This window comes from Fukomys damarensis, unplaced genomic scaffold (assembly GCF_012274545.1).
Source record: "Fukomys damarensis isolate Sample0158 unplaced genomic scaffold, DMR_v1.0_HiC HiC_scaffold_16, whole genome shotgun sequence".
NCBI classification, from domain to species: Eukaryota; Metazoa; Chordata; class Mammalia; order Rodentia; family Bathyergidae; genus Fukomys; species Fukomys damarensis.
The window spans coordinates 88266546-88290666 of NW_022900928.1; the positions used below are offsets into that span (position 1 = coordinate 88266546).

Genomic DNA, 24121 nt, shown 5'->3' on the forward strand with positions numbered 1-24121 from the left:
CAGAGCACAGCCCCACCCACCCACCCTGGGACCCCCATAAATGATGCCCCAAGCACCTGAAGGTCCCCGGGGGGTCCCTTTATGCAGAGTGCTAAGTGGGACGTTTTTACAAAAGCCATAGAACCAGATTGTTTCCTTGACAAACTGTCAACCATAGCCCTCATGAAGAGCTCAAATACACATCTTCAAAGTTAACTGTGTTCTTGGGTACATTTTGTTCTGTAAACCAAATCTTGGCTCCCTTTGTGGGCAGGGGACAGCTCTGCCTTCACCTGGCTGAGATTAGGGCTGTCATCAATGTCACCATGGACAGCAGCTGTGGGGAATGAGGAGTTGGCATCAGGTTCCTGCTCTGGAGATTTTCCAGCACAAATCCAGGGGCCTCACCATTCACAGGTGCGCAGACCAGTGGCTGGGCCTGCTGGCCTTGTGCACAGGTGCCCACACTGCCAGGTGTGGTGGCAGAGCCACTGGAGCAGTGCCATCCTGCCAGGAGCTGCAGGGGAGAGGACAGGAGCCTCCTTGGCATCCTTGACCTCCCAAGAGGTGCTCTTCAGCCCCTTGGTGCTGCCACCTTGTGCATCCTCAGTGCTGTGCCAGTCCCTGGCTGGCTCCCGGTGTTAAGACAATGCAGGTGACGTCAAGAGCCTGGCATCTCACTGTGAAGGCTCTTGGACCAGCAGCCTGGAGTCAGGCAGCCCACAATGTATTCCTTGGAGCACAGATGTTTCTCAGCCAAGGTATGCTGTCCCACAGATGCAACCCACTCTCTGGGATGCCAGGGTTGGTGGGCGATCTCATCACACGGGCAGGGGGAGAAGCCCAGGTTTGTGATGGGGCTCTGGGCTGGACCTGGGAACCCTGGGCACGCAGGCTTCCTGGCACAGGCGCTGTCCTCTGGAGGCACTGGAGCACTCAGCCCCATGGGAGCAGGGCCATCACCACCACCACCTCACCTCGCAGCACTGCCGGTCAGCGAGAGGCTTCCTGCCAGGCAGAAGTAATGCTGCAGGAGGCAAGGCAGAGATCCAGGAGTTGTCCTGGGCTGGAACTCATTCCTTTGCTGAAGTGACACTGATTCAGCCAGGTGACATGCACTGGGGGCTTAAAGCTTTGTCTCCTGCCATGGCAGAGCAAGACCCTCCCATCACCATCTGCCCAGAGCAGCAGCTCTCAGAGATTGGATGTAGGCTGCTGTGAAACCAGTTTTACATCTATTTATATCATGGATGACTTTATTTCCATGCTGGTGCTGAGGATACAAGGATGACATGTCCCTCTTCCTGGGCTTTTTAGCCTGGGTCATGTGGTGAGTGCAGTTCACTGGCTGCTTGGCACCAGACTGGTCCCCTCTGGCTACAACGCAGTTCCCTTGCTCTACAGGAGAAAGCAGGGTTGGGCATGTAGGCATGCAAAAAACTCAGTCCCCAGCACCACAAAAAAATGTTTTTAAAAGGAAAAGAATGGTTATTTGCCTTTGGTCAATCTACTTAGTTGGCCAAGGGAGGGACAGAAAACTTGACATCTGGGCAGAAAAATGCACAGCACGGCAGTCACCAGGGCCACAGCAGACAACCTGATGAGCAGGGATCAGCATCAAGGGCACCAGCCAAGCACAGCCCATCACTGCACAGCCTCGGGCTGATCTGGCCTCTGCAATGCCTTCCCCAGCTGGTCGTCTACCTGTCTGGGCTCCCTCCAGTTGGGCCCTGCCTGTCCTTCGGGGCTCCAGGGTTGAACTAAGCCACCCTCTACCCCCACCTTTCCCTTCTGTCACGCCTGTGGGCCCAAGGGTGCCACAGGAAGCCAGGTGCTCAGCCTTTCCCCACCTAGCCACTTGTCCCAGATCAGGAGTGGGATTTCACCCGACTCCCTAAGGAGACCCCCAGCCCTTTGGCGATGATCTCTTACTACACACTCTAATGCCCCTAAAGGGCCAGGGTGAGTCTCAGCCCCAACTTGGTGCTCGTCAGCCTGGTGTGGCTGTCCTTCCCTGTCCTTTTCCACCCGCATTAAAACAGGCAGGAGGGCCGGAGATTTAGCTCAGTGGCACCACACCTGAGTTCAATTTCCGGTACCCCCCGCAAAAAAAGCTGGCAGGAATCGCGTCTGTCTTTTGGCTAAGATCAAGTGTAAGACTGTCAGGAAGCAGAAGCCAGCCTGCCGTGCCCAGGATTGGACTCGTCAGCCAGTGCTCAGGAAGCCCCCAAAGCCAAGTGTGACACTGTCATGTGAGGCCCAGACTCCCTGCCACCTGGCTGACAGCCACATTCCATCCACCCTGAGACCCAGGTCAATCCTTCCACATAACCTCCCCCGAGCAGTGCCCCCTGCTGCTGTGAGGCTAGTCTTCCCCTTCCTCGAAACACTTGCGCTGGAAATGGCTCCTGGTCATCAGTCATTTAACAGGTGAAACCCTCACGGCTTTGCGTGACTGATTGTAGGGAGGCAGACACCTTCTAATACACTTTTTACCTTTTATTTCCATCATCATCATCCACTTTAAAAGATAAGATTCCTGCTCATCTCCCATATGGGTTGTTGTCACTGCAAAAATCGCAACACTGCAAGTGGGTTCCCAAAAGTGGTGCACAACCCACCCTGCCTTCAATCAGAGGAGCGTCCAGGGGCTTCCAGAAAGCAAGGGTCTCGGGAACACTCGGCACTTGGTCCACTCCACATGTGGCTGGCAGGGCACTGGGCAGGCGCTCATCTAACACACATCCAAGGGGAAAGTTATTTGAGCCATACAAAGCTGACTGCTTTGTTCCCTTTGGGAACCATCTTGTCAGAAAAATCCTCATCCCAAACGGGGAGAAAATATGTCTAAATCTGATAGATCCCAGCAGTGCGTTCCTAGGACAGCAGTCTAAAAATGTTCATTCAAAATTATAAGCTGCTGGACTGGGGATTTAGCTCAGTGGTGCCACTGCCTGCCTCGAAAGCGCAAAGGTCCCAAAGTTCAATCCCCAGTACCAAAAAATAAAAATAAAAACTGTAAGCTGTTTTGGTTAGCTTTAAAACTTTCACATTTAATAAAAGACTGTGTGAAGCATTCTGGATGCATATGAAATCTGAACCTCAACCTTGAATTTCAAGTGCATATTCTACCAACTATGCAGAAAGCATCAGCATTTCAGGAGAAAGGCCCATGGCACATCTTTATACCCCACAGCAGCTGGAATGAAGACCTAAGGTACAACTGTGGTGGTTCGGGTTGGGGGACAGCGGCTCCAGTATAGCTAGCATCACAGGTGGGACAACAGGATTTCCACAGCAGGTGGGGGAGAAAGCTAGGCACAAGGCTGTGAGACTGGAAGGGGGGCAGCCAGGTCTGCGTGCCCCTACCTGCACCCCACCCCCGGAAACCTTCCCCAGGGCCACCAGGCCTTCAGATCAGAGAGCCAGCTCCCCATTGCTGGGTGGGAATCCAAGCAGGCAGGCAGAGTGAGGGGCACAGAAGCTGGGACAGATGGGAAGAGCAGGGCTGGACCAGAGGGTTTGCCCAAGCAAACCTCTCATCCCTGTGGGGTACCCTGCCTGCCTCTCCTACTGTGAGGAGGAAGTATGCACGAGCAGCATCAGAGGACAGCAAGAAGAAAAGACCTGTGCTGCACTTTTCATGACAGAATTTATGCGCAGAAATGTACTTATTCCTGTTCACAGCTCAGTTGGTTGCTGACTTTATATTTTCTACATAGGATAAGTACTCTGCAATGATGATTTCCTCATCTTCCAGAGTAGAGTCGAGATAATCTTCCTCATGCTCAGGAATGTCTTCCAGGATCTCATTGACAGCCTCTGTCTCTATGTCCTCATCTGTCGAGGCACTGGAGGTCCCTACAGGGAACACGGCAGGGGTGAGTGGGTTACCAAGGACAACTGTCCCAGGGACATCAGGGTCCTGCCAGCTCCAGCTCCTGCGGGCTTACCTGCAGAGTCTGAAGGGGACATGGACGGTGTGGACGAGGAGTCCTCCTCCGACAGCTGCAGGTCAGGAGGGAGGCTGCCGCCATGGTGAGCGAGGGTCTGTGCTGCCAGCTGAACGCTGCCCCTGAACACTCTCAGTGCAGCTTCAGCCACTGCCGAGTCAAAGCCCATGTACACCAGCTAGGGCAGAGCACAGGGGGATGACTGTCACCACAGGGCACAGTGAGGACGGCCTTCTCTTATAAACAACTCCAGCACACACACCACTTGCCCTTCCTGACAATTCACCCCTTAGCCTCTACATGTAGAAGGCCTCCAGGAAAGGCTGAGTGTTCATCTTGGGATGAGCCACCTCAGGCTAAGTGTGATCACGCTCACCAGGAGCACCATGAGTTAAATGGTCACCGTATGCTACACAACAATGGGGGCACCAGGCATGCAGCCATCACTGGCACACAGGAGCTGGGTTTCCATGGTAGAGATGGGGCTGAGAGAAACAAGATGCTCTCTGCATTTTCCAGTCCCCCCTAAGGAAATGCCTCCTGCTTGTGGGGTGCAAACTCACCTGGACCCTGGCCACCCAGGCCTCCCCAGCCGGTCGAGGGAGGCTGCACTCACTTGGTCAATGCCCTCCTGGGAAGGACTCTCGCGGCAGCTGCTGGGGTCGGGAGTCGTGTCATTCAGCCACCACATATGAGGGTTACTGAGGAGGATCTGCAAGTGTGGGGGCCCTGTTACTCTTCACGACTGCCCACACCCACAACCCTGGCCACAACCCTGACCTGGCTATTTGAAGGTCAGAAAGTCAAGTACAGGGCCCGTTGGGGCCAAGACAGGGTCCCCCACCCTGCTGGGCGGTGTTCACAGGAGCCACAAGTCACGGAAGAACCAAAGGGGAAGGGGAAGTAGGGGAAGGAGAAGCTGGACTTCCAGTGTGAACAGCACTACGTCCCCAGCCAGGAGGCCTTGGCCTGAGCTGGAGCCAAGGTATTGCTCTTGCTCTGCCACTTGGCTGGAGGCCCACAGCAGTGCACACCAGGAATCAGGGAAACGGCCGGGAGGAGGGGCCAGCAGGGTGCATCACCTTCAGTGCTTCGTCCAGGTTCCCACCAGCCTGATGCAGGGCCTGCCTGGCAGCACGTGCGGAGTAGCCCATGCCTTTCAAAGAGTTGATGTTCTCCATGCGGCGCCGCTTCTTCTCCCTCTCTTCTTGCCTCATCTGGGCCAGCTCCTTCAGGAAAAAAGCAAGGCCCACCAGGTTAGAGGTCAAGATTTTACAGCCGGCTTCCAGTCACCAGGCAGGCTGAACAGAGGGAAGGATGCCTCTGTCCCAGCCCCTCCAGTCCTGCGGCAGGAGGAGTCCTGGGCAACTAGGGTAAATAAAGCCTCAGCCCAGGCAGGAAGGGGCGCCTCCATAAGCCCCACAGTGCAACATCAGAATCCAGCCAGCACCATGGCCAGAGGCTGCAGGGAAGAGGCGGGGGACCGCTCCAGAACTAGGGCCGAAGAGCTTTCTGCACAGGGACCATGTCCCAGCCTGTGAGGAGCTGCCCAGGTTCATGTGAATCAGCTGATGCCATAATGCTGACTCCCAGCAAACCTGAGGTGGCAAGGCTCCGTTCCATGGAATGCTTGAAGGGACAAAAGCCATTTAATCCCATGGTACAGAAGATGCTGCTTCTAACAAGTGTCTGAGCTGGCTGCTTGTCTCTTGCCTTCTCCTGCCCAGACTGGAAGAAGTGTGTATTTACAAATGGAAACACCCATAGAAGTGTCATTTTTAGCTGCTCAAATAAATGGGTTGTGGCTGGGATGTAGCTCAGTGGTACAGCACCTGCCTCACATGGGGTGGTTTCAATCCCTAGCACTGGAAAAAAAAAGTTCAAAACCCCCACAAATTTGAAAACTAATTTAATCCAATCTCATTTTCCAATGAGACAAATTTTCCCAGAAAGCTAAATGACTGGGCCCTGGTTGCACGACACAGAGCAGCAGTGAGCAGAGGGGATAGTGGCCTATGCTGCTGTTTCTGGGTACCTGGCCCCTGGTACCCCTCATTTCTTCCTACAGTAGGAAAAGGCCTACATCTCTTAGGAGATGAAAGCAAACACCATGTTAGCACTGTAAAAACTCCCACAGGGTTGGCAGGAGAACTACTAGGCAGATTCAATGAGTGAAGGCATCCATAGCCCAACTTGTTTCTACCACCAGGGACTTGCTGATGCACTCCCAGAACATGTGAGGCACCTGCCTCTCCGGGAAAACCCACCACAAAACAGGGACTCTAAGCCTTGCCTGACCCCAGCCAGCACCACACTGGAGGCTCCAGCAGCTCCTCCTGCAATGACAGATGTCTATGTCTATTTTCTTTCAACCTCATAGATACATGGGAGGAAAAGTGCTTTGGACACTTCTCTTTGTACTAGCAAGAGTTACACCAAATGACGCTGCAAATAATGTTTCAGAGCACTGCACTGGAACATCTGCATAAAGTAGAGACCGTCTTGCTGTGTGAGTGGACTCTCAAGTCAAACTGAAGGCGAGGCCTGGACAAGGCAGGCATCAGGGCCTTCTGAGAAGGTGAGCAACTACAGCTCACAGCCAAAGTGCCGCAGCACGGTATGCCACACCCATTTCCTCTGCCATACTCAGGGCCCTGTGCACAAGAATTACCTGTTCCATTCAGCTCTGTGGACGTTCATACTGAGAGTCTCGGGAACTGAGGTGTCTGTGTTGTGATTCCTAGAGCTTAATTTGTAAATATACATATAAATCCACTGTACTTTTTTGGCATTTAAGGGGACAAAACCCAGGGCCTGGTCAATGCTAAGCAAGCACTCTATCATTGAGCTACATTCCCAGCTTTTATTTTTATTTTTTCTTTTTAACATACATAGTTTCACTAGGTTGCCCAGACTGGTCTCAAGTTTGTGATCCTCCTGCCCAGTCACCTGGGTAGCTGGGGGTTAAGGTGTACACCACCATACCAGCTCTCCTCTCTATATATACATATTTCAATTTTATTTTATTCCATTCCCCTTCTCAAGCCCTCTCCCTTCCCTATGTCCAAAAGCTTTGCTTCCATTTTTTCCTTCTATTTTCACTTTTTTTCTTCTCCCTTTCTTCCTTTCTCTCTCCCTCCTTTGTTCCCTTTCACATTTGAATATTTTCTTCCTGTTTCCTAACATCCACTATACGTTTCTGTCCTTATTTCCACTTTTGGTTTCTCACACCAGAGAAACAATGCAGTATTTAAACAGGTATGTCTGATTTATTTCACTTAAGAGTATGGTCTCAAGGTCCATCCAGTTAGCTATACATGTCTCAAAGCTCATCCTTTAAGGCTGAGTAGTACTCTGCTAAAAAATTGTTTTTTCATAATGTAATGATCCTTCTTCCTATAGTTTGACTAATGTTTCTAGGCAAGAATGTAAGTCCAGGGCCAGGGATTTAGCTCAGTAATTCTGCTACCTGCCTAGCAAGTGCAAGGTCCCGAGTTTGATCCCCAGCACAAAAGAAAAAAAAAAAATGAATGTAAATCCAGAGCATTTCCATGCAATGGCCCCATGGAACAACCCAGCCTCCTTTAGAATGGTTTCCAGAAATACACTGTGGTATCAAGACAGCAAGAAAGAGTGAGAGAAGATTGCCTGTCCGACCTCCACTGTGCAAGAAGCTATACTCCCTGGAAACTAATGTAATTAAAAGACACATTACTGGGCTGGGGATTTAGCTCAGTGGCACCACAACTGTCTCACAAGCGCAAGGTCCAGTTCGATCCACAGTACCGCCAAAAAAAAACAAAACAAAAACAAAAACAAAAAAATTACTCTTTCCTTTCTGATATGGAGTGACAATGCCTTGCTACTGACACCTCTCATGGGTTTATCTTTTGTGTTCTTTCATACCCAAGAAAGCTTGGCATTTCGGAAACACACATGCTATGCCTCTCGTTTCACAACCTCTCAGAGCACAGATGTGGGGTACATGAAGAGCTACCTCTCTTCGGTTGGAGATGTGAATGGCTGCATGGTCCACGTTGCCATCACAGGCGCGCAGGGCGAGCCGGGCTTCCTGAGGTGTGAACCCCAGCTGCATCAGGCTGTGCACTTTTGAGGGGTCGATATGCAACTCTTTGAAGAGCAGTCGTGCCTACAGAGAGGGAGAAACTAAGAATCAGGTGGCTGGAACAACGCTAGAATGTAACAGAAGGCAGAAAGCCTAAAAGAACTAGCATGAACCCAATGTGAATTACAGCTTATTGGGTTTCAGACCAAAACTCAACATCTAATTTATTACCAATATGAACAGAAAGACCAGAACTCTGCTTCCACAGCTTACCTACAACACAACCTGAGCGAACATGCTGGGAGTTTTGGACATGACTGGGACCCATTATCCCCATCTGTGTGGTAAAACTCCCTGGACCTGAGCTGCACATGCAGCATTCCTCACCCTCCCTTACAGCTAGGTGAGCTCAGGCAGCCAAGGCTAGGTGACTGGCACGTAGCTAAGACAGGTGCACTTCCACTGTCCCCCACATGCTCCAGACCCTTTTGCTGGTGGCAGAGGCACTGACAAGCAGGTCAGCCAAGGGAGCTGCCCCTCTGGCCTGGCCTGTCGCCTCTTGCGAGCTATGCAATTAAAGTCACTATCTTTTTCAAGCGTTCTCATTATAGCACCCTGCCTGGACCCTAACAAATACAAGTGTGTCCATGCTACCCAAGAGGGAGAACAGGCATGGAGAAGCATGGTTCCAACAAGTCAGCAACTGCTGAATTTATACAACACTCACTTCTGGGGAGCAGGAAAAAAGCCAGTGAAAATGGTCACCATGTGCTCTTCTTACCTTATTGAGATACTCATGGGCCTCTTCTCCATTTCCACTGTGATAGTTTCGGATCCCTTGAAGCAAGTAAAGTCTTAAAAACAACACTTTCTCTTTCCCACAATTTCCCTAAAGTTATCAGGGAAAAAAGGATAAAACTGTCTTATTTCTAATTGTAGGTACATAATGTTCACATCCCTCTACCTCCTTAGGGGCAGATGGTAGCACTAACTGTGTAACATCACTACTGCTGATGGCAAAAGCAGAGACCCTAGAGCACATGGGGGAAGATAGGGTCAGGACACCTGTATCCAGATGCTTGGCCCTTCTGGTCTATTGGAAGAACGCAAAGCTTCACAGCAGGCAGAAGGTGTTCCACATAAGGGAGACTCCGAGGACTTGTGGGAACAGAAAGATGCTAATCTGACTTACAGCTCTGGAGCTGCATGCGACTCAAGTCACCTGTCAGTATTCAGATACCTGTTTTCTGCATCTATACCTTGCATTACATGTGAATGAATGTAAGAAGTCACTGTTTCCTGTCCAGAGAGCTTGAAAGTGGGGGTCTAGGCTTAGAAAACTGTTCCTCTGAGCTCAGTACATACCAAAGAAACAGCCAGGCAGCTAACACACTGAGTACTTTGTAAAATACAGATCTGAAAAATCATATTGCATGCTACTACCAGGATAAAATCATCTCTGAATCAGCCTAAAGACATTCATGGGAATAAACATAAATTTTAGAAACAGATCTAATAATACAGAAATTAAAGTAACATACTTTTATGTGGACCAGTCGCTGATGATTTTCTCCATAACAATTTTTCAAGCATTTTTGCGCCAAATTGAGCTTTTTTTCTGCATCATCAAGGCATTCCAGTTGCTCTAAGCTGAAGTAGCACCACACGATGTCCAGCTGGAGCACGGCATAGTTATCCACGATGTCCAACAGCTCTCGACTGCACTCACTGAAAGGAAAGGGGACCATGTCACTGCTGAGTTATAAGAGCTTTTTCAAGTGAATTCCTAGCATTCTTTCCCAGTTCTTGGCGTATTTTCAAAGACTGTTTGAAAACAGAGATCCCAATGCTTATGATGGGAGTTCATTTATAATCTGAACGCTTCCAGGATACACAAAGGCGTGCGCACGTGAGCATATGCATGCGTGCACACACACACACGCATGCCCCTTTCTAGGCTTGAAAGAGGCCTAGCAGGAAGTAGACTTCAGCCATGGGAGCTACCCCTCTGGCCTGAGCTGTTGCCATTATATCAATGCCCCACTGTACACATCAGTGACCAAAGTTTAACAGAGTGCCTTGCGCCCCTGACTGAAGATCAGAATTGCTTAGACATAAGGACTCTCAATCTCTCTCTTCTTCCTTTCTCCTAGATTTACTGATGTAGGAACCCCCACCCAGACCAACGAAAGTCTCTAGGAATGGTGGCTGGATGTTCTACTGTATTTCTAACTTGCCCAGGTGACTCCAACATAGAGGAAATGCTAAGAGCCATCCCAAATCATCACATCTTAAGAGCACCTTGATTGCTCTGTGCCAGGGTACTCACATTCAGTCACATATAGGCTGGGAGGAAGCACAACCAAAAAACACCAGGCCCTGAAGTCTAACTGTGTTCTGAAGGACCATGTCCAGACAAAAGGGTCCTCTGCAGCTGGGCCTCTGGGCTGGACCCAGGCACAGAAGACAGACAGACCAGACAATAAGCAGAACATGGAGGAAGACAGCCATCAGGGTTACCTCTTTGGACTTTAGCTGTGATTGCACTAACATTTATAATAGAAATGTAGATCTCAGGCCTTCAGTAAGAAAGAAAACATGGAACCATGCAGTGAAATGTTTTCTGCTTTCATCGGGATTCTACTAAAATAAGACTGTTCATACATGAAATGAAATGCACATCCTCAAACTCCTGTCCTGAATGTCAACGTATGTTCAGCAAGAAGAGAAATCAAATGGAATCTCATTTTGTCATTTACCCTTTAAAACAGTGGTCTCTGAGGGCAGAACCTGCTTATAATCTAATCCAGCGGGGGCAATAAAAACATGTTAGAATAGTATTTTTACATTTATTTATCGCTTCTTCTTTTAATGTTTCCTTTGTGTCCAGGGCTGGGGATTTAGCTCAGTGGTTTTGCCACCAACCAGACTTGCAAGGACAAGGACCCCAGTTCGATCCCCAGTACCCAAAAAAAAATTTTTTTAAGGGTCAGGGATGTAACTCAGTGGGTCCACTGCCTGCCTCCTTTGTTTCCATTTGGTAACGTGTACACCATATTTTGCACACACATAGATGCAGGGCTGGGTGAAGAACACTTTCCTAAAATCTGCTGCTCAGCCTGAGAACCCAATTTTGAGAGGAGGGAAAGGATTCTATGAACTGTAGTCTAATCTTACACTCCAGGGGAGAATTTCTGATCTTGTCTGTAACATGTTCAGGTTTCTGTGCAGAGATGGTCCTGCCATTCATGGGAGCAGAAGACATTTTGCCACACTTTTCAGTTTCTCACATGTGTGAACGGGCTTTCATGTTTAATAAACATTAAGAATAGAAACAGCCTCCCTTCAGCTGAAAATAAAGTTGACATGTCCTCAAGTGTGACCCAAAATTGAATGAATATGCAGCAAAAAACCCAAAATACATCAAAGCACAGGTCTCCTATTACAGGGGTATATTTTATTCTGAGTTTCAAGAAATCTTCATCTGCACATTGTAATTTTTTTTATGTGTGTTTGTGTTTTTGTTTTTCTTTGTGGTACCAGGGATCGAACTTGGGACCTTCTGCTTGCAAGGCAGGTGGCAGAACCACTGAGCTAAATCTCTGGTAATTTTGAAACTGTTATTTTTGAACCTGATCATTTCAGTTAGAAAAAATAAAGGTTTTTAGAAATCTAGTATAAAATTGCATTTTAGAGTATATTGTTGTTATTACTTTGGCTTATAATTTTAGTTTTTTTGTTTGTTTGTTTTGTTTTTTTGTGGCAGTTTCTCAAAGGCCCACATGTGAAGGATTGGTCTGAAGGCTGGCCCTACTGGAAGGTGGTAGAAACTTTTAGGAGGTGGAGCTCAGTGAGAGGTTTTTGGTGACTGGGGTATGCTCGTGAAAGGTATTGTGGGATGCCACTTTCTCTGTCCCCCTCTCTGCTTTCCAACCACCAGGAGGTAAACAGGCTCTTTAGTCGTGAGCTTCTGCTACCATGACTAAGAACCCCCAAAACTGTGAGGTAAAATAGACCTTTTCTAAGCTGATAATCACAGGTATCTGTTACCGTGACAGAAAGGTGATACATCTACTTAAAAAGACACTGACAATGATTATTTTATCTATGGTTTACTGAACATGTTGATGTATCATGAAGATACAGTTTTTTGTTTTGTGGTACCAGGGATCGAACTCGGGTTGTTGTGCTTACAAGGCAGTCGACAGAACCACTGAGCCAAATCCCTGACCAAGTTTTTTTATTCATGGCTTCTCTGAGATCTGAAAATTATTTCAAGGACTGTCCAGGTAAAAGGTTAAGAGAAGATCACACAGATGAATTGAGTCAGCCATTTCTTTTTTCTTTTTTGCTACCAGGGATTGAACTGAGAACCCTGAACTTGTGAGGCAGGCACAGTACCACTAAGCTTAATCCCCAGCTTTACCATTTCTTGATAATTGCCAGTAGAGAGAAATTTAATATACTAGTTTATATTTTAATATACATTTAAAATTTTCTTTATAGTAACAGCTATAAGACTATAAGAGCAACTATGCAAGGAAATAAAATTACCTGGATTTTAAAAAATGAACTAAAAAGTCTATACTGTTTGCAGCAGAAGAGAATGAAGCTGACTTCAGAAAGCAGCAGAGACAAAGCAGGAGATCCTGGAGGCTCCTAGCCTTAACCTCCTCCTCCCAAACATTTGGGACAATAAACCCTTTCTGTGCATAAGTTAAAGCTGCAGTTTTTTCATTTAATACCCAAAGGTGTTGATCAATGTGAACTGTAAACATTTATATTTATTTTCTTAACGTATAGAGGATTAACTTTGGATTTCACAAAAATAGAACGTTGACGCTGACACTGCTTGTTTTTTGGCATCAGGGATTGAACTCAGGGCCTTGTGTTTTCCAGGTAGGCAGTGGCACCTCTGAGCTAAATCCCTGGCCCATCACTGCTAACTTTTGACCATTTTCTAATATCAAATCAAACACTGAATATACCTGAGTTATAGTCTTTAAGCGCCCTTTTGCAGGAACAGAAACCAGGGATCCTTGGGATACTGCTGACTCCTGGCCCAAGGAGTTCCCTGAAATATCACTGGGTCCATAGTGAGTCTACTACCAGGACCCAGTCTAGAGGACACAGGGCCACTCTCCAGCCAAAGAGGACAAATTTAAGCAATCAAGTTTGAGGCACATCCATGAGTCCATAATCCTGCCACTTAAAAAAAAAATTCATTGTTCACCTCTGAGGGACTAACTCATTTATTCTAAAGACAAGAAAAGAAGAAGAAAAAAAAGAGTATTTTATTCTCTTTCTTACACAAATCATACCTCAACATAACCAAACAGCTGAGGAAAATATTTCTTGTCAGAGAACTCTAGCAATAAATGTAAAAGGAACAACCATAGTGCAGCCCCTAATGAAACAGTGAGTTTGGGGAATGATCATCGACATCTATGCCAAAACCATGAGGCAAAAAACTAATGGGAAACGCTACTGCAGATAGTTCAGCCAGCAACAGATCACAAAGCAGAGAGAGAAAGAAAACATACAAAATGCTTCTTGAAAAAGTGGGGGGCGAGTTTGTAAAATTCTTTTCTGTGCAGGGAAAAGATGCCAATTAAAAACAGAAAGGGCAGAAAGAATTCACAAGTAGTCTACACCCTAACTGCTCTTTTACATGAAGCCATCTTGGGTGACAATCTGAGTTTGAATTATAAGGGGTGCTGTGTATGATCCAGGTTACCTTCCCTAAATTGGTGAACACCAAGGACAAAAGTGCCTACCAGAAATATCTGTCAGCATCCAAAAGGCATGGCAAGGCTATTCCATATTCTTTTCTTTTCAGGAAAGCTCTGCCCTTCTCATGATATCCCATAGCTAACATAAGGGCCTAGGAAAGAATGTGGATTTTAAAAAACATTATTTTAAAATATAACAAAACAAACGGTATCAAAAGCATATTCATTCTAAGGAAAAACAAATAAGGTAAAAAAACAAAACAAAACACAAGAATAAAACAAAACAAAAAACCCCACAAAATTACAACTCAACCTAAACGCCAAAATTAAGAAAAATATAATCAGAGCTTGATTTCATTTAAATGCTAAAACCAAGCTATCCATTCAGTGAGCAGCACCTATCTCTATGTTCATCAGTTTACTTTAGGGTTTGTAGACCTAGAGCCATTTCTAGTATTCTAGTACACTTATTTGTTTGTTTGCTTTTGTTTTTTTGAGACAGGATCTCACTATGTACTTGAGACTGACCTGGAACTCACTATGTAGCCCAGGCTGGTCTCAAACTCACAGGGATCCTCCTGCCTCAGCCTCCCAAGTGCTGGGATTACAAGCGTGTGCCACTACTCCTGGCTCTATTACACTTTTTAAACATAAGCAGGCAGCCAGTTATTCTTGCATTCCTTTAAAAAAATCATTCACTTTCTATTTTCTTTTTCTTTTTCTTTTCTTTTTTGGTACCAGGGATGGAACTCCAGTCCTTGCACTTGTGAAGCAGGTGGTGGAACCACTGAGCTAAATCCCTGGCCCTTCCCTTTTTTTTTTTTGAGTGAAGGTCTTGCTATTGCCCCAAATGGTCTAGAACTGGACTTGCTGGGTGTGGTGGTACACGTCTGTAATTCCAGCACTCAGGAGGCTGAGGCAGGAGGATCATTGTGAGTTCGAGACCAGCCTGGGCTACATAGTAAGTTTCAGCGCAGTCTCAACTACATAGGGGGACCCTGTCTCAAAAAACAAAACAAAACAAAACAAAAACATAAAACTCCTGGGTTCAAGGGCCCTCCCACCTTGGCATCTGTAGCTGGGACTGCAGGTACAAACCTCCCCGCCCCCCATGGCTACTGTCACTTCCTACTGAAGTATCTATTCTGGCTTTTGGGGTTTTTTGTTGTTGTTGTTTTTTGAGACAGGGTCTCACTATGTGGTTCAGACTGCCCTGGAACTCACTATGTAGCCCAGGCTGGTCTCCACCTCACAGTGATCCTCCTGCCTCAGCCTCCCAAGTGCTGGGATTACAGGCATGCACCACCACGCCGAGCTGCCTTGCCATATTTTGCTTCCTAGATGATAAGGTGTGCAGTTTTGCTCTGCTACCTGCTGCCCCATCGTGTGCTGCCTGGACACAGCCCCACAGATATGGAGCCAACCAATCATGAAATGGCACTTCCTCAACTGTGAACCAAAATAAACCTTTTTTTCTTCATAAGTTTTGGTTTTGAGTATTTTGTTTTAGTAACAGAAAAGGTGATCCAAAAAATTTTCAAATTCATTAATTTTTTCAGATGTGAATTTGTATAAAATTCAATCATTTGACTTCATAATCTTTCCAAAAAGAGCTGGATGTCATCGTTCAATGTTAAAGAAAGAAGCAGATAGCCAGGCGTGATGGCTCACGCCTGTAATCCCAGCACTCAGGAGGCTGAAGCAGGAGGATCACTGTGAGTTGAGACCAGCCTAGACTACATCCATCGTGAGTTCCAGGGAAATCTCAGTCTCACCTCCCCACCAAAAAAAGAGAGAAGCAGATAAATAATCAACATTTAAAAAAATAAACTTCGATCCCCTGAAAGTTCAAACATCAATTCACATAGTTTTTTCACTAAAACTTATCTGTAATTCTTAATTTTAAACAGAATAATTTAAATAGAGAAGCCCACTCTAAATTTTTTTTTCTTTAGTTTTTTTTGAGATGGGGTCTTGTCAGGTTGGCCTTGAACTCACCATTTACCCTAGGATGGCCTCAAAATTGTGGTGATCCTTCTGCCACCACACCCAACTTTCAAATTATTTTTTAAAGACAGGAAAAAATTGCCAGGTATGTTAGTATACACCTGTAATCCCAGCACTCAGAGGCTCAGGCAGGAGACTGCAGTTTGAGCAGATCTCAAGTTTGAGCCTGGTTTGAACAACTTAGTGAGACCCTACCTCCAAATAAAAAATAAAAAAGGGCTGGTGGGACTGCAGTTCAGTGTGAAGGCCCTGGGTTCAAGTTCCAGTATCCGAAAAAAGTAATTTGACCCTTATCATTGGAGCACCACATTTAAGAAGCACCTGGGCCTGGCTTACAGAACAATAACAATCTGAGGCCATCTCTGCTCTGACTGCAGATCAAGAAGGAGGTACAGAGCCCCCAGAACTCACCTTCTTCTGTGACGGGGGGATTCGGATGGATCTGCCTGTTTGGTTCGCTATGTCTAGGTAGGGTGTAGTTTCGGGGTCCACCACCATCTCAGCTGTATCAAAACCAAAGGAACCCCATTAATTCAGTGACAGCATCAAGCAGCAGGGACTATGTGCAGATTGCCAGGATGTGGGGGACTCCACAAGATACCACTGCTACCTCGATGCAGCTGAGGAGGTGACAAGCCCAGAGTGCTGTGTACCTCTCTTTGCCAGGATCTCCAGTCCTTTCTTTGTCCTCTGAATTCGCTTTTCTTTTAGTTCGGCCTCACTTTGTTTCTCTTCCTCTTCCTGGGAGTTCTTCTTCACATCTTCTTCAGACTGCTTGAGTTCCAGCACCATCGCCTTGACATTGTGAGTCACTCCTTGCTCCTCCAGGCTTTTCCCTGTCAACATCAGAACTGTGTCTCATATAAAATTACTGGGTAAAAATAAATAAATAAAAAAATTAAATTACTGGGTAACAGTGCACTTCCTGTGTTAAATGGAATTCTTAAACTTGAACGAGCACTTGCAAACCACCAGGCCACATCATTGGTAGGAATGTGCTTAAATTTCATTGTGCAACTCTGCTACTGCTAAACAGCATTTAAATCAACCAGAGAAAACAGAACCAACTAAATTCGCCCTTCCCAATTTTAATTCTTACACTAAGATCAAATTGAAGCAACAAATAAGAATATATATAAAAAAAAAATCTATCACAGGGAGAGCCCCGTGCTAGGAAGTATTAAAGAACAAAAACAGTGTAATTAGTATACAAATTTTCTTACCCTCTAGTTGGAGAAATAAAAAGCCACCAGACAGGAAGCTACAGCACAGTATATACTATGAGAGGTAAACCCTTGTAGTGGTTAAAAGCCAAGACCACAGGTTCCCTCTCTGTTTAATTCTGGGACTCTGGGAGAACTACTTACCTTCTAGGACTCAGTTTCCTTACAGAGGATGGAAATATGGATAATAGTAGAAATAAACAGAAGGAAGGGATACAGTGACAAAATCAAAAGCTAGCTGGGCATGGTGGCGCATGCCTGAAATTCCAGCACTTGGGAGGCTGAGGGAGGAGGATTGCTGTACGTTCAAGGCCAACCTGGGATACATAATGAGTCCAAGGTCAGCCTGAACTGCGCAGCAAGACTCTGTCTTGGGCCAGGGATTTAGCTCAGTGGTTCTGCTGCATACCTGGCAAGTGAAAGGTCCTGAGTTAGATCCCAGGTACCAAAGCGGGGGGTGTCCCTCAAAAATAAATAAATGAAAGCTAGCTCTCCATGCAAAGGTTAGCTAGATATACAAACCTAATATAAATTACATTAAAGATGTACAAAAGCAAACAATGAACAAAATAAACCCAGATGCAAATAGATTTTTAAATAATAGTATTGTGTACTATAAATGCAAATTTTGAACACATTTCTGGAAAACGCTAACTGGATTTTTTGTTTGTTTTTTTTGTTTTTTTAAGATAGGGTCTCACTATGTAGTTGAGACTGACCTGGAACTCACTATGTAGCTCAGGCTGATCTCGAACTCACAGTGATGATCCTTCTGCCTCAGCCTCTGGAGTGCTGGGATTACAGACATGCATTACCACACCCAGCTCTAACTGGATTTTTTAAAAAAGCACTTGACAATCATCCTAACATTTATATATAAAAATAAAGATCCAAAAAACTTAAGTAAACTGCATACAGAAGACCCAAGAGGGAGACTCACCAGGTTTTAAGACTGTAACAAAGCCACAGTAAAGTAAACAGTGCAGGCAAACAGGACAAAAAAAGTATAGAAACAGGGCACAAGGGCAAAAGAAAAGGGGCATCAGCAAGCAAAGGGCAGGCTAGTCACTCTTAGCAAAGGACACTGGAAGAAAGCTGGGCATTTATAGATAAAGGGAATTTGGACAGATTAGAGCCCTTTGATACATCAAACTAATAATATACAAGTAAATGCAGAATATTCCTGTGGTCCTGGGGTTGGAGAAAGAACTTCTCTAACAAAACACAAATCATGAGGCAATGGATTTAATAACATCAAAATCCAGGACTTCTGTCCATCAAAATACCACAAGAAGACAGAGATGAGATGCCAGTGAAAACGTTTCTGTGACATGTGGCATGCACAATGTGACATGGCTACAGACAGCACTGGAGAGGACAGAGAGGTACATCAAATTCAGACAATGTGAACTTGATTCTTTTTTTTTTTTTTGATACTGGGAATCGAACTCGGGCCCTTGCACTTGCGAGGCGGAAGCACTGAGCCAAATCCCCAGCCCTGTGAACTTGATTCTTGAGGCTCCAGGAACCCACTGGAAACTGATGAGACCACAGTACCTGTCAGGACCGCTACAAGAGCTGATGTCTCTCTGTCCCTTCCCCTCCAGCCACCAGTGATCAAGACCCAAGCATGACAGGGTCAATGCCCTCCCACTTCCTTGAGAAAGACTCTGGTCTAAGGCTCATCTCTAACAGCAGCAATCGATATCTCGGGCACTGATACTTAGCAGCCTCTCCAGCCTCTACCCACTAAAGGACTGGAGCACATCTCCCCACCACCAGGTTCTCACAACCAAAAATGTCTCCTGATACCTCCAACTGTCCTATGAGGGCAAAATTGCCCCTGGTTGGGAACTGCAGCTTCAACATTCAGTGTGGGCTCTGTCCATCGTCAATGCTTAGGAGCCCCACCCGCAAATTTCTCAACTCTCATTCTGGTGCTCCAACATGAGGCTGGGAGTGCTGCCCCTCCTTCCCCACCCAGCCTTGGGGAGAACTTGGGAGCCCCGATCCTACTCTCACAGAACGACACCCTGAAAGGTTTTCAGCATCTCTCTTCCTCACCAGTGCAGAGCAGGCAGTGAACATGGACTAAAAAATTGTTTTCAAGTCGGGCGTGGATTACACGCCTGTAATCCCAGCTCTCCGGAGGCTGAGGCAGGAGGATCACTACTGAGTTCAAGACCAGCCTGGGCTACACAGTGAGTTCCAGAGCAGTCTGAACTACATACATAGTAAGACCCTGTCTCAAAAAACAAAACAAAAAAAATTGTTTTCTGCTTTATATTTTTCTTTTAGTGAATTTCTAAAACAATTGATTTTGGGTTATAAATGTAACAAAGCTAGAAAGTTATGAAGAGAGGAAAAGTGAGAAAAAAATGCAAAATCATTATTTTTTGTATTAACTTGATGGAAAATTCTGCAATTTTTTTTTTCTCCCATAACATACCTAGTTGAAGCAGTTTCTTATTTATGACAATCTTGATGTAATTTTCTTGAAATCCAAAGGTTTCAGCTATTCTGTAAAATAAAACCAGTAAAAACTGCAGGAAGGCAAATTTATTATTATCCATTAAAACGATTTTATTCAACACATTCAATTTACTCAGAAACTCACAGTTTTTAGGCTTCTTGCCTCATCAGCTCACCTTGCAACATGGCAAGGCCCTTTGTCTCTACTCTGTGTTACTATGAGTTTCCTCGTACAAATGGGACTACTAGGCTGTTTCTCAGGGGAAAATCCGCCTTATACCTTCTGGGGTCTTCTCGGAGAAGCCCATAGCAGGACACCAAATGAATGGTGCTTCCCAACTCCAACTCTAACATCCCTGATGCAGACCCAAGAAGAGAACAGGCAATCAACTAAGAAACACGGTGACTGCCAAGCCCCAGTGGTGCTCAAAACACCAATTAAAAACACACTGAATCGCCAGGTATGGTGGTGCATGCCCGTAACCCCAGCACTCAGTAGGCTGAGGCAGGAGGATCACTGTGAGTTCGGTACCAGCATGGGCTACAGAGTGAGTTCCAGAACAGTATGAACTAGATAGTGAGACCCTGTCACAAACAAGCAAACAAACAAACAAAAAAACACACCAAGTAGGCAGACATTCAATTCTCACAGGTGTTTATCCATTTTCTTGCTAGATTTTTCATCCTGGAATTTGGCTTAAACACTTGCTCTTTTCTGAATGAATAAATTAGTTGCCAATGAAAAGAAATGCCCAAAATCCCAAGTAGATAAAATAATCTATCAGGGTTTTTGTGGTGACAGGCACATATTTATTTATTTCACAGATGGGACAACAGCTTGAAGTCAGCTAAAACACTTTGCTGAAGGGCACAGCAAGCTATCAGGGCACAAAGGGATGGAATTAAAAAGTAACATGATGAATCCCAGGCTGCTTCTATACCCCATCCATTCAATCACACACACACACCAAGCACCTCCTTTGTGCCAGGCCTACAGCCTCCATCCCATCAAAGTCTCGTGGAGAAGCAAGAAGCCACTCAGCTACCACCACACACCCAGCACAGAGTCATACTTTCCTCTAAGGTGAGGAGAGATGCCCTGCCGGGCTAAGCACAGTCACAGGAATCAAGTGAGCCCATGGAGAGCAGAGCACATACTTACTTTGACCGGAGGTCTCTGCCACTGATGTGCAGTCGGGTCTCCAAAATGTTTTTCTTGTCCTATAAGAACAAAAACAAAGCGTACTAAGATTTAACCCTAAGGATAAAAGATACAGCCTGCCTGGAGAAGCCTGCTGAACATAAGCAGGTTGACCTGGAGACCTGAATGTCCTTGAGAAGGCAGCAGTGGGGCTTGTCACATGACCAGCCATTCTTACAGTCAAATTTCAGAACACTATCATTCAGCTTCCCTTAAACACACACCAAGCCCTGCACTTCCCTTCCCTTCCCTCTTCTTCCCAGTTCCCTGCAACTACTAATGTATTCTTTGTCTCCAGATTTGCCTATTCTGGACATTGCATAGAAACAGAATCACACAACACGTGGCCTTTGACTGAGCATGTTTCTAGGCTCACCCATGCTGCAGATACACCAGGATTTCATTCTTCTTTACTGCTAAACAGGTTCCTATGGTACAGGTGTATCACACTTATTTACCTGTTCATTTGCCAAAGGACATTTGGGCTACTTCTACCTCCCTCCCTCCCTCCCTCCCTCTCTCCCTTCCTCCCTCCCTCTCTGTCTCTCTTTCTTTCATTTTTTTTTGGTACCAGAGATCAAATTCAGGCCCTTGAACTTGCCAGGCAGGCAGCGGAACCACTGAGCTAAATCCCCAGCCCCACTTCTATCTTTTGATGGTCATGCAGCACCCCTCAGAATATTCATATGCAGGTTAGCTGGGGATTTAGCTCAGTGGTTTTGGCACCTGCCTCACACACACAAGGGCCCGAGTTCGATCCCCAGTACCAAAAAAAAAAAAAAAAAAGATATACCATACATATTCAGGCTGTTACATACACACTTGTTTCTTCTGAGAGGCACTGCTGAGTGCCTGGCCACAGTGACATAGCAATGTGGGCTATTGATGACACGGTCCTGAGATGAGGTGGCCCCACCAGGCCATCTTGGCCTTGCTTGAGCATGCCAAACTCTGGCCTCCAGAGTAGGAAAAGGATGAATTGCTCTGAGATGTGTCCTGCTGCACAGAGTTCTACAAAACATGGTGTCCTCTTTGATGCCCCAGTATTTTTAACCATTAAACTAGGAAGGGTTAATACCATGACACATGGCTCTGTGACATTTAGAAGGTCCAAGACAGTTACCTTGGCAATGGGCCAGTGTTAAAAGTCCACAACATCAAGTCACTTCAAGAAACTTTAGCTTTGAATGGCAACTTTACAAAAACAATTTATTTGATCACATCAGTAAGTACTGGTTCCTACGTAAATCTGGGGAAATTACTCACTTTTTTTAGTCTTGAAGGTAAAAACACCTCAATTGTAGCAATTCCAGTTGTTTTGTAATTTTCATTTCCTGTTCCACGCTCAATTGCTTTGCAACGTATTTCTTCTATTATCTTTTCTACTTCATCTTCACAACATCCTAGTTTGTTAGAATACCTCTTAGCAAGATCCTATGAAGAAAAATCAGGAACACAGCTCAATACAAAAGCAATGCCAAAAAACAAAACAACAGTGAAATGCAGAAAAAGGCACAAAGGAGCTAGGGCAATCAATTTTAATGAGCACAGGTAGCTCTGCTGTATTGAAATCCAGCCACAGCTCTTAGGAGCCAGGAAAAAAATAAAACACCTACAATAGTAAAAAAGGATCGATGGACAGAAAGAAAATAACTGGGACTATTGTAGGGGGTGAAAAACAAGGATAGATAGACTGACTCTTGTGCCCATAATACATTAAGAACAGTGAACTGTTCAATTCCTCTACAGGGGAAGGGAGGTAAATAGAGAAACATTCTAATTTCAAATTCGTGAGAACAAAATGGGTTAGGCTCAAACAACTTACTCAAGAGAAAACTCAAAGTTACTGGTTGTAAAAATTATTTACCAAAGAGAGGTTTAGAATTTAGAAAGAAAACTCAAAGAGTTAAAGAGCCTGAAAAAGGATGTGAACCAGTTATTTTACTTAACGGTGAAGTCAGTATGTTTTCTCCCTCCAAAATACTTGCTCTGGGGGCTTAATGTCTCAATTTCATAAATGGCAAACAATAAAAAACCAAGCCCATGATTTTATTAAATTTATAATACAATGTGACAGACTGCCCCAATGATTATGTCCAAAGCAGGTTGTAAGCAGTGCATGCTGTAAAGACTTAACCTCGCAACTGTCTTATTTGTAAGTGAGTGTGGCCAAAGCATATGAGACAACACACAGCTGAGGTCAGAGTGACTCTTACCCAAATTTCATTCCCAGCTTAACATAAGAATGCTTCATCTCTTCTTTTATAAGCCTTGCCTGCATCGGTCAGCAGCATATCCTTAGCAACCACACAGAGCCCCCTCACCCCAACCTATCAACAATTGTGTCACCAATAAATGTTGACAGTTTGGCTAGCCATGCCAGTTCCCCATCTCGTCTCTATGTCTTTCTTCTTTCTTCTTCTTCTTCTTCTTCTTTGTGTGTGTGTGTGTGTGTGTGTGTGTGTGTGGTTTTTTGAGACAGAGTCTCACTATGTAGTTGAGACTGTTCTGGAACTCACTGTGTAGCCCAGGCTGGTCTTGAACTCGCAGCGATCCTCCTGCCTCAGCCTCCCGAGCGCTGGGATTACAGGCCTGCGCCATGACACCCAGCCTATGTCTTTCTTCTTGCCATGTGTCAAAGCCCTGAACAGGAGATTGGGACCCAGTGCGGGGATCTCTGATAATAAAATACTATGTAGCACTTAAAAATGAAGAGTAGGTAAATATTTACAAGAAAGATGCTGCTCATGACATATGTAAAGTTATAAAGCAAATAAGAATATTTTACTTTAAAAATATTATTTATAAGCCAAAACAAACACACAATGTTGATCTCATACAATGTTGGTCTCATAAAATATAATAGAGCTAAAAATCCCTATTGCCTGGGGATGATGTAACCATGTTGATACCACAGTGTAACACACTACTTGAATCTGTGGTAATGTTGGGTCAACAAACCTACTGTACAGCAAGTCACAGAAAAGTAGATACTTGCTCATCATTAATGCTTCTGGTGACACCCAAAGTTTATATGGCTGTGCCTGGCAATTTCTGGTGACTTTAAAATCTTACTAGCAAGGAGATTTATAACACTGCTAATTACTTACATATTAAAAGAAAATATACCTTTAATGCCAAACCAACTTCTTTATTTTCATCCGTATATGGAGGTTTCCAAAGTTGAATCTTGTCTTCCCTTAAAAACTGGGTCAATTTTGCTTGAAGATATTTCTTTTGTGCCATCCTTGAAAACAAATTTGTATATCAATAAAATCCCAATCATATTTTAAACCAGGCGTGGTGGCTCATGTTTGTAATCCCAGCACTCGGGAGGCAGAGGCAGGAGGATTGCCATAAGTTCGAGGCCAGCCTGAGCTACATAATAGGTTTAGGGCCAGCCTGAACTACAAAGTGAGACCTTGTCTCAAAAAAAAAAAAAAAAACTTACCTAACATATTGAGGTGCTACAAAAAGTAGAACTTCCC

At 45.3% G+C, this 24121-nt stretch overlaps 1 protein-coding gene across 1 annotated transcript; it reads right to left on the bottom strand.

Annotated features, from left to right (window-relative positions):
- Nucleotides 1–2481: 2481 nt before the first annotated feature.
- Nucleotides 2482–23880, bottom strand: Nub1 (negative regulator of ubiquitin like proteins 1). Its single transcript, XM_010637540.3, has 14 exons — nt 23763–23880; nt 21900–22067; nt 20595–20653; nt 19410–19480; nt 16391–16573; nt 16149–16240; nt 13776–13882; nt 9540–9726; nt 8780–8887; nt 7930–8082; nt 5015–5161; nt 4549–4644; nt 3933–4110; nt 2482–3840 (listed from the first exon to the last, which is right to left on the bottom strand). The coding sequence occupies exons 1-14, from the start codon at nt 23877–23879 to the stop codon at nt 3668–3670; spliced, it is 1839 nt and encodes a 612-aa protein (XP_010635842.2). The 5' UTR covers nt 23880; the 3' UTR covers nt 2482–3667.
- Nucleotides 23881–24121: the final 241 nt, after the last annotated feature.

Bases quoted from the DNA above. Each gene is read 5' to 3' on its own strand.
- Nub1 (XM_010637540.3), bottom strand. From the start codon at position 23,879: ATGGCACAAAAGAAATATCTTCAAGCAAAATTGACCCAGTTTTTAAGG. The intron at 16,241-16,390 runs GTACACAGCACT...GTTTTGATACAG, and splicing joins GGAGATCCTGGCAAAGAGAG to CTGAGATGGTGGTGGACCCC. The intron at 4,111-4,548 runs GTGAGTGCAGCC...GCTCTGCCCTAG, and splicing joins CCCAGGAGGGCATTGACCAA to CTGGTGTACATGGGCTTTGA.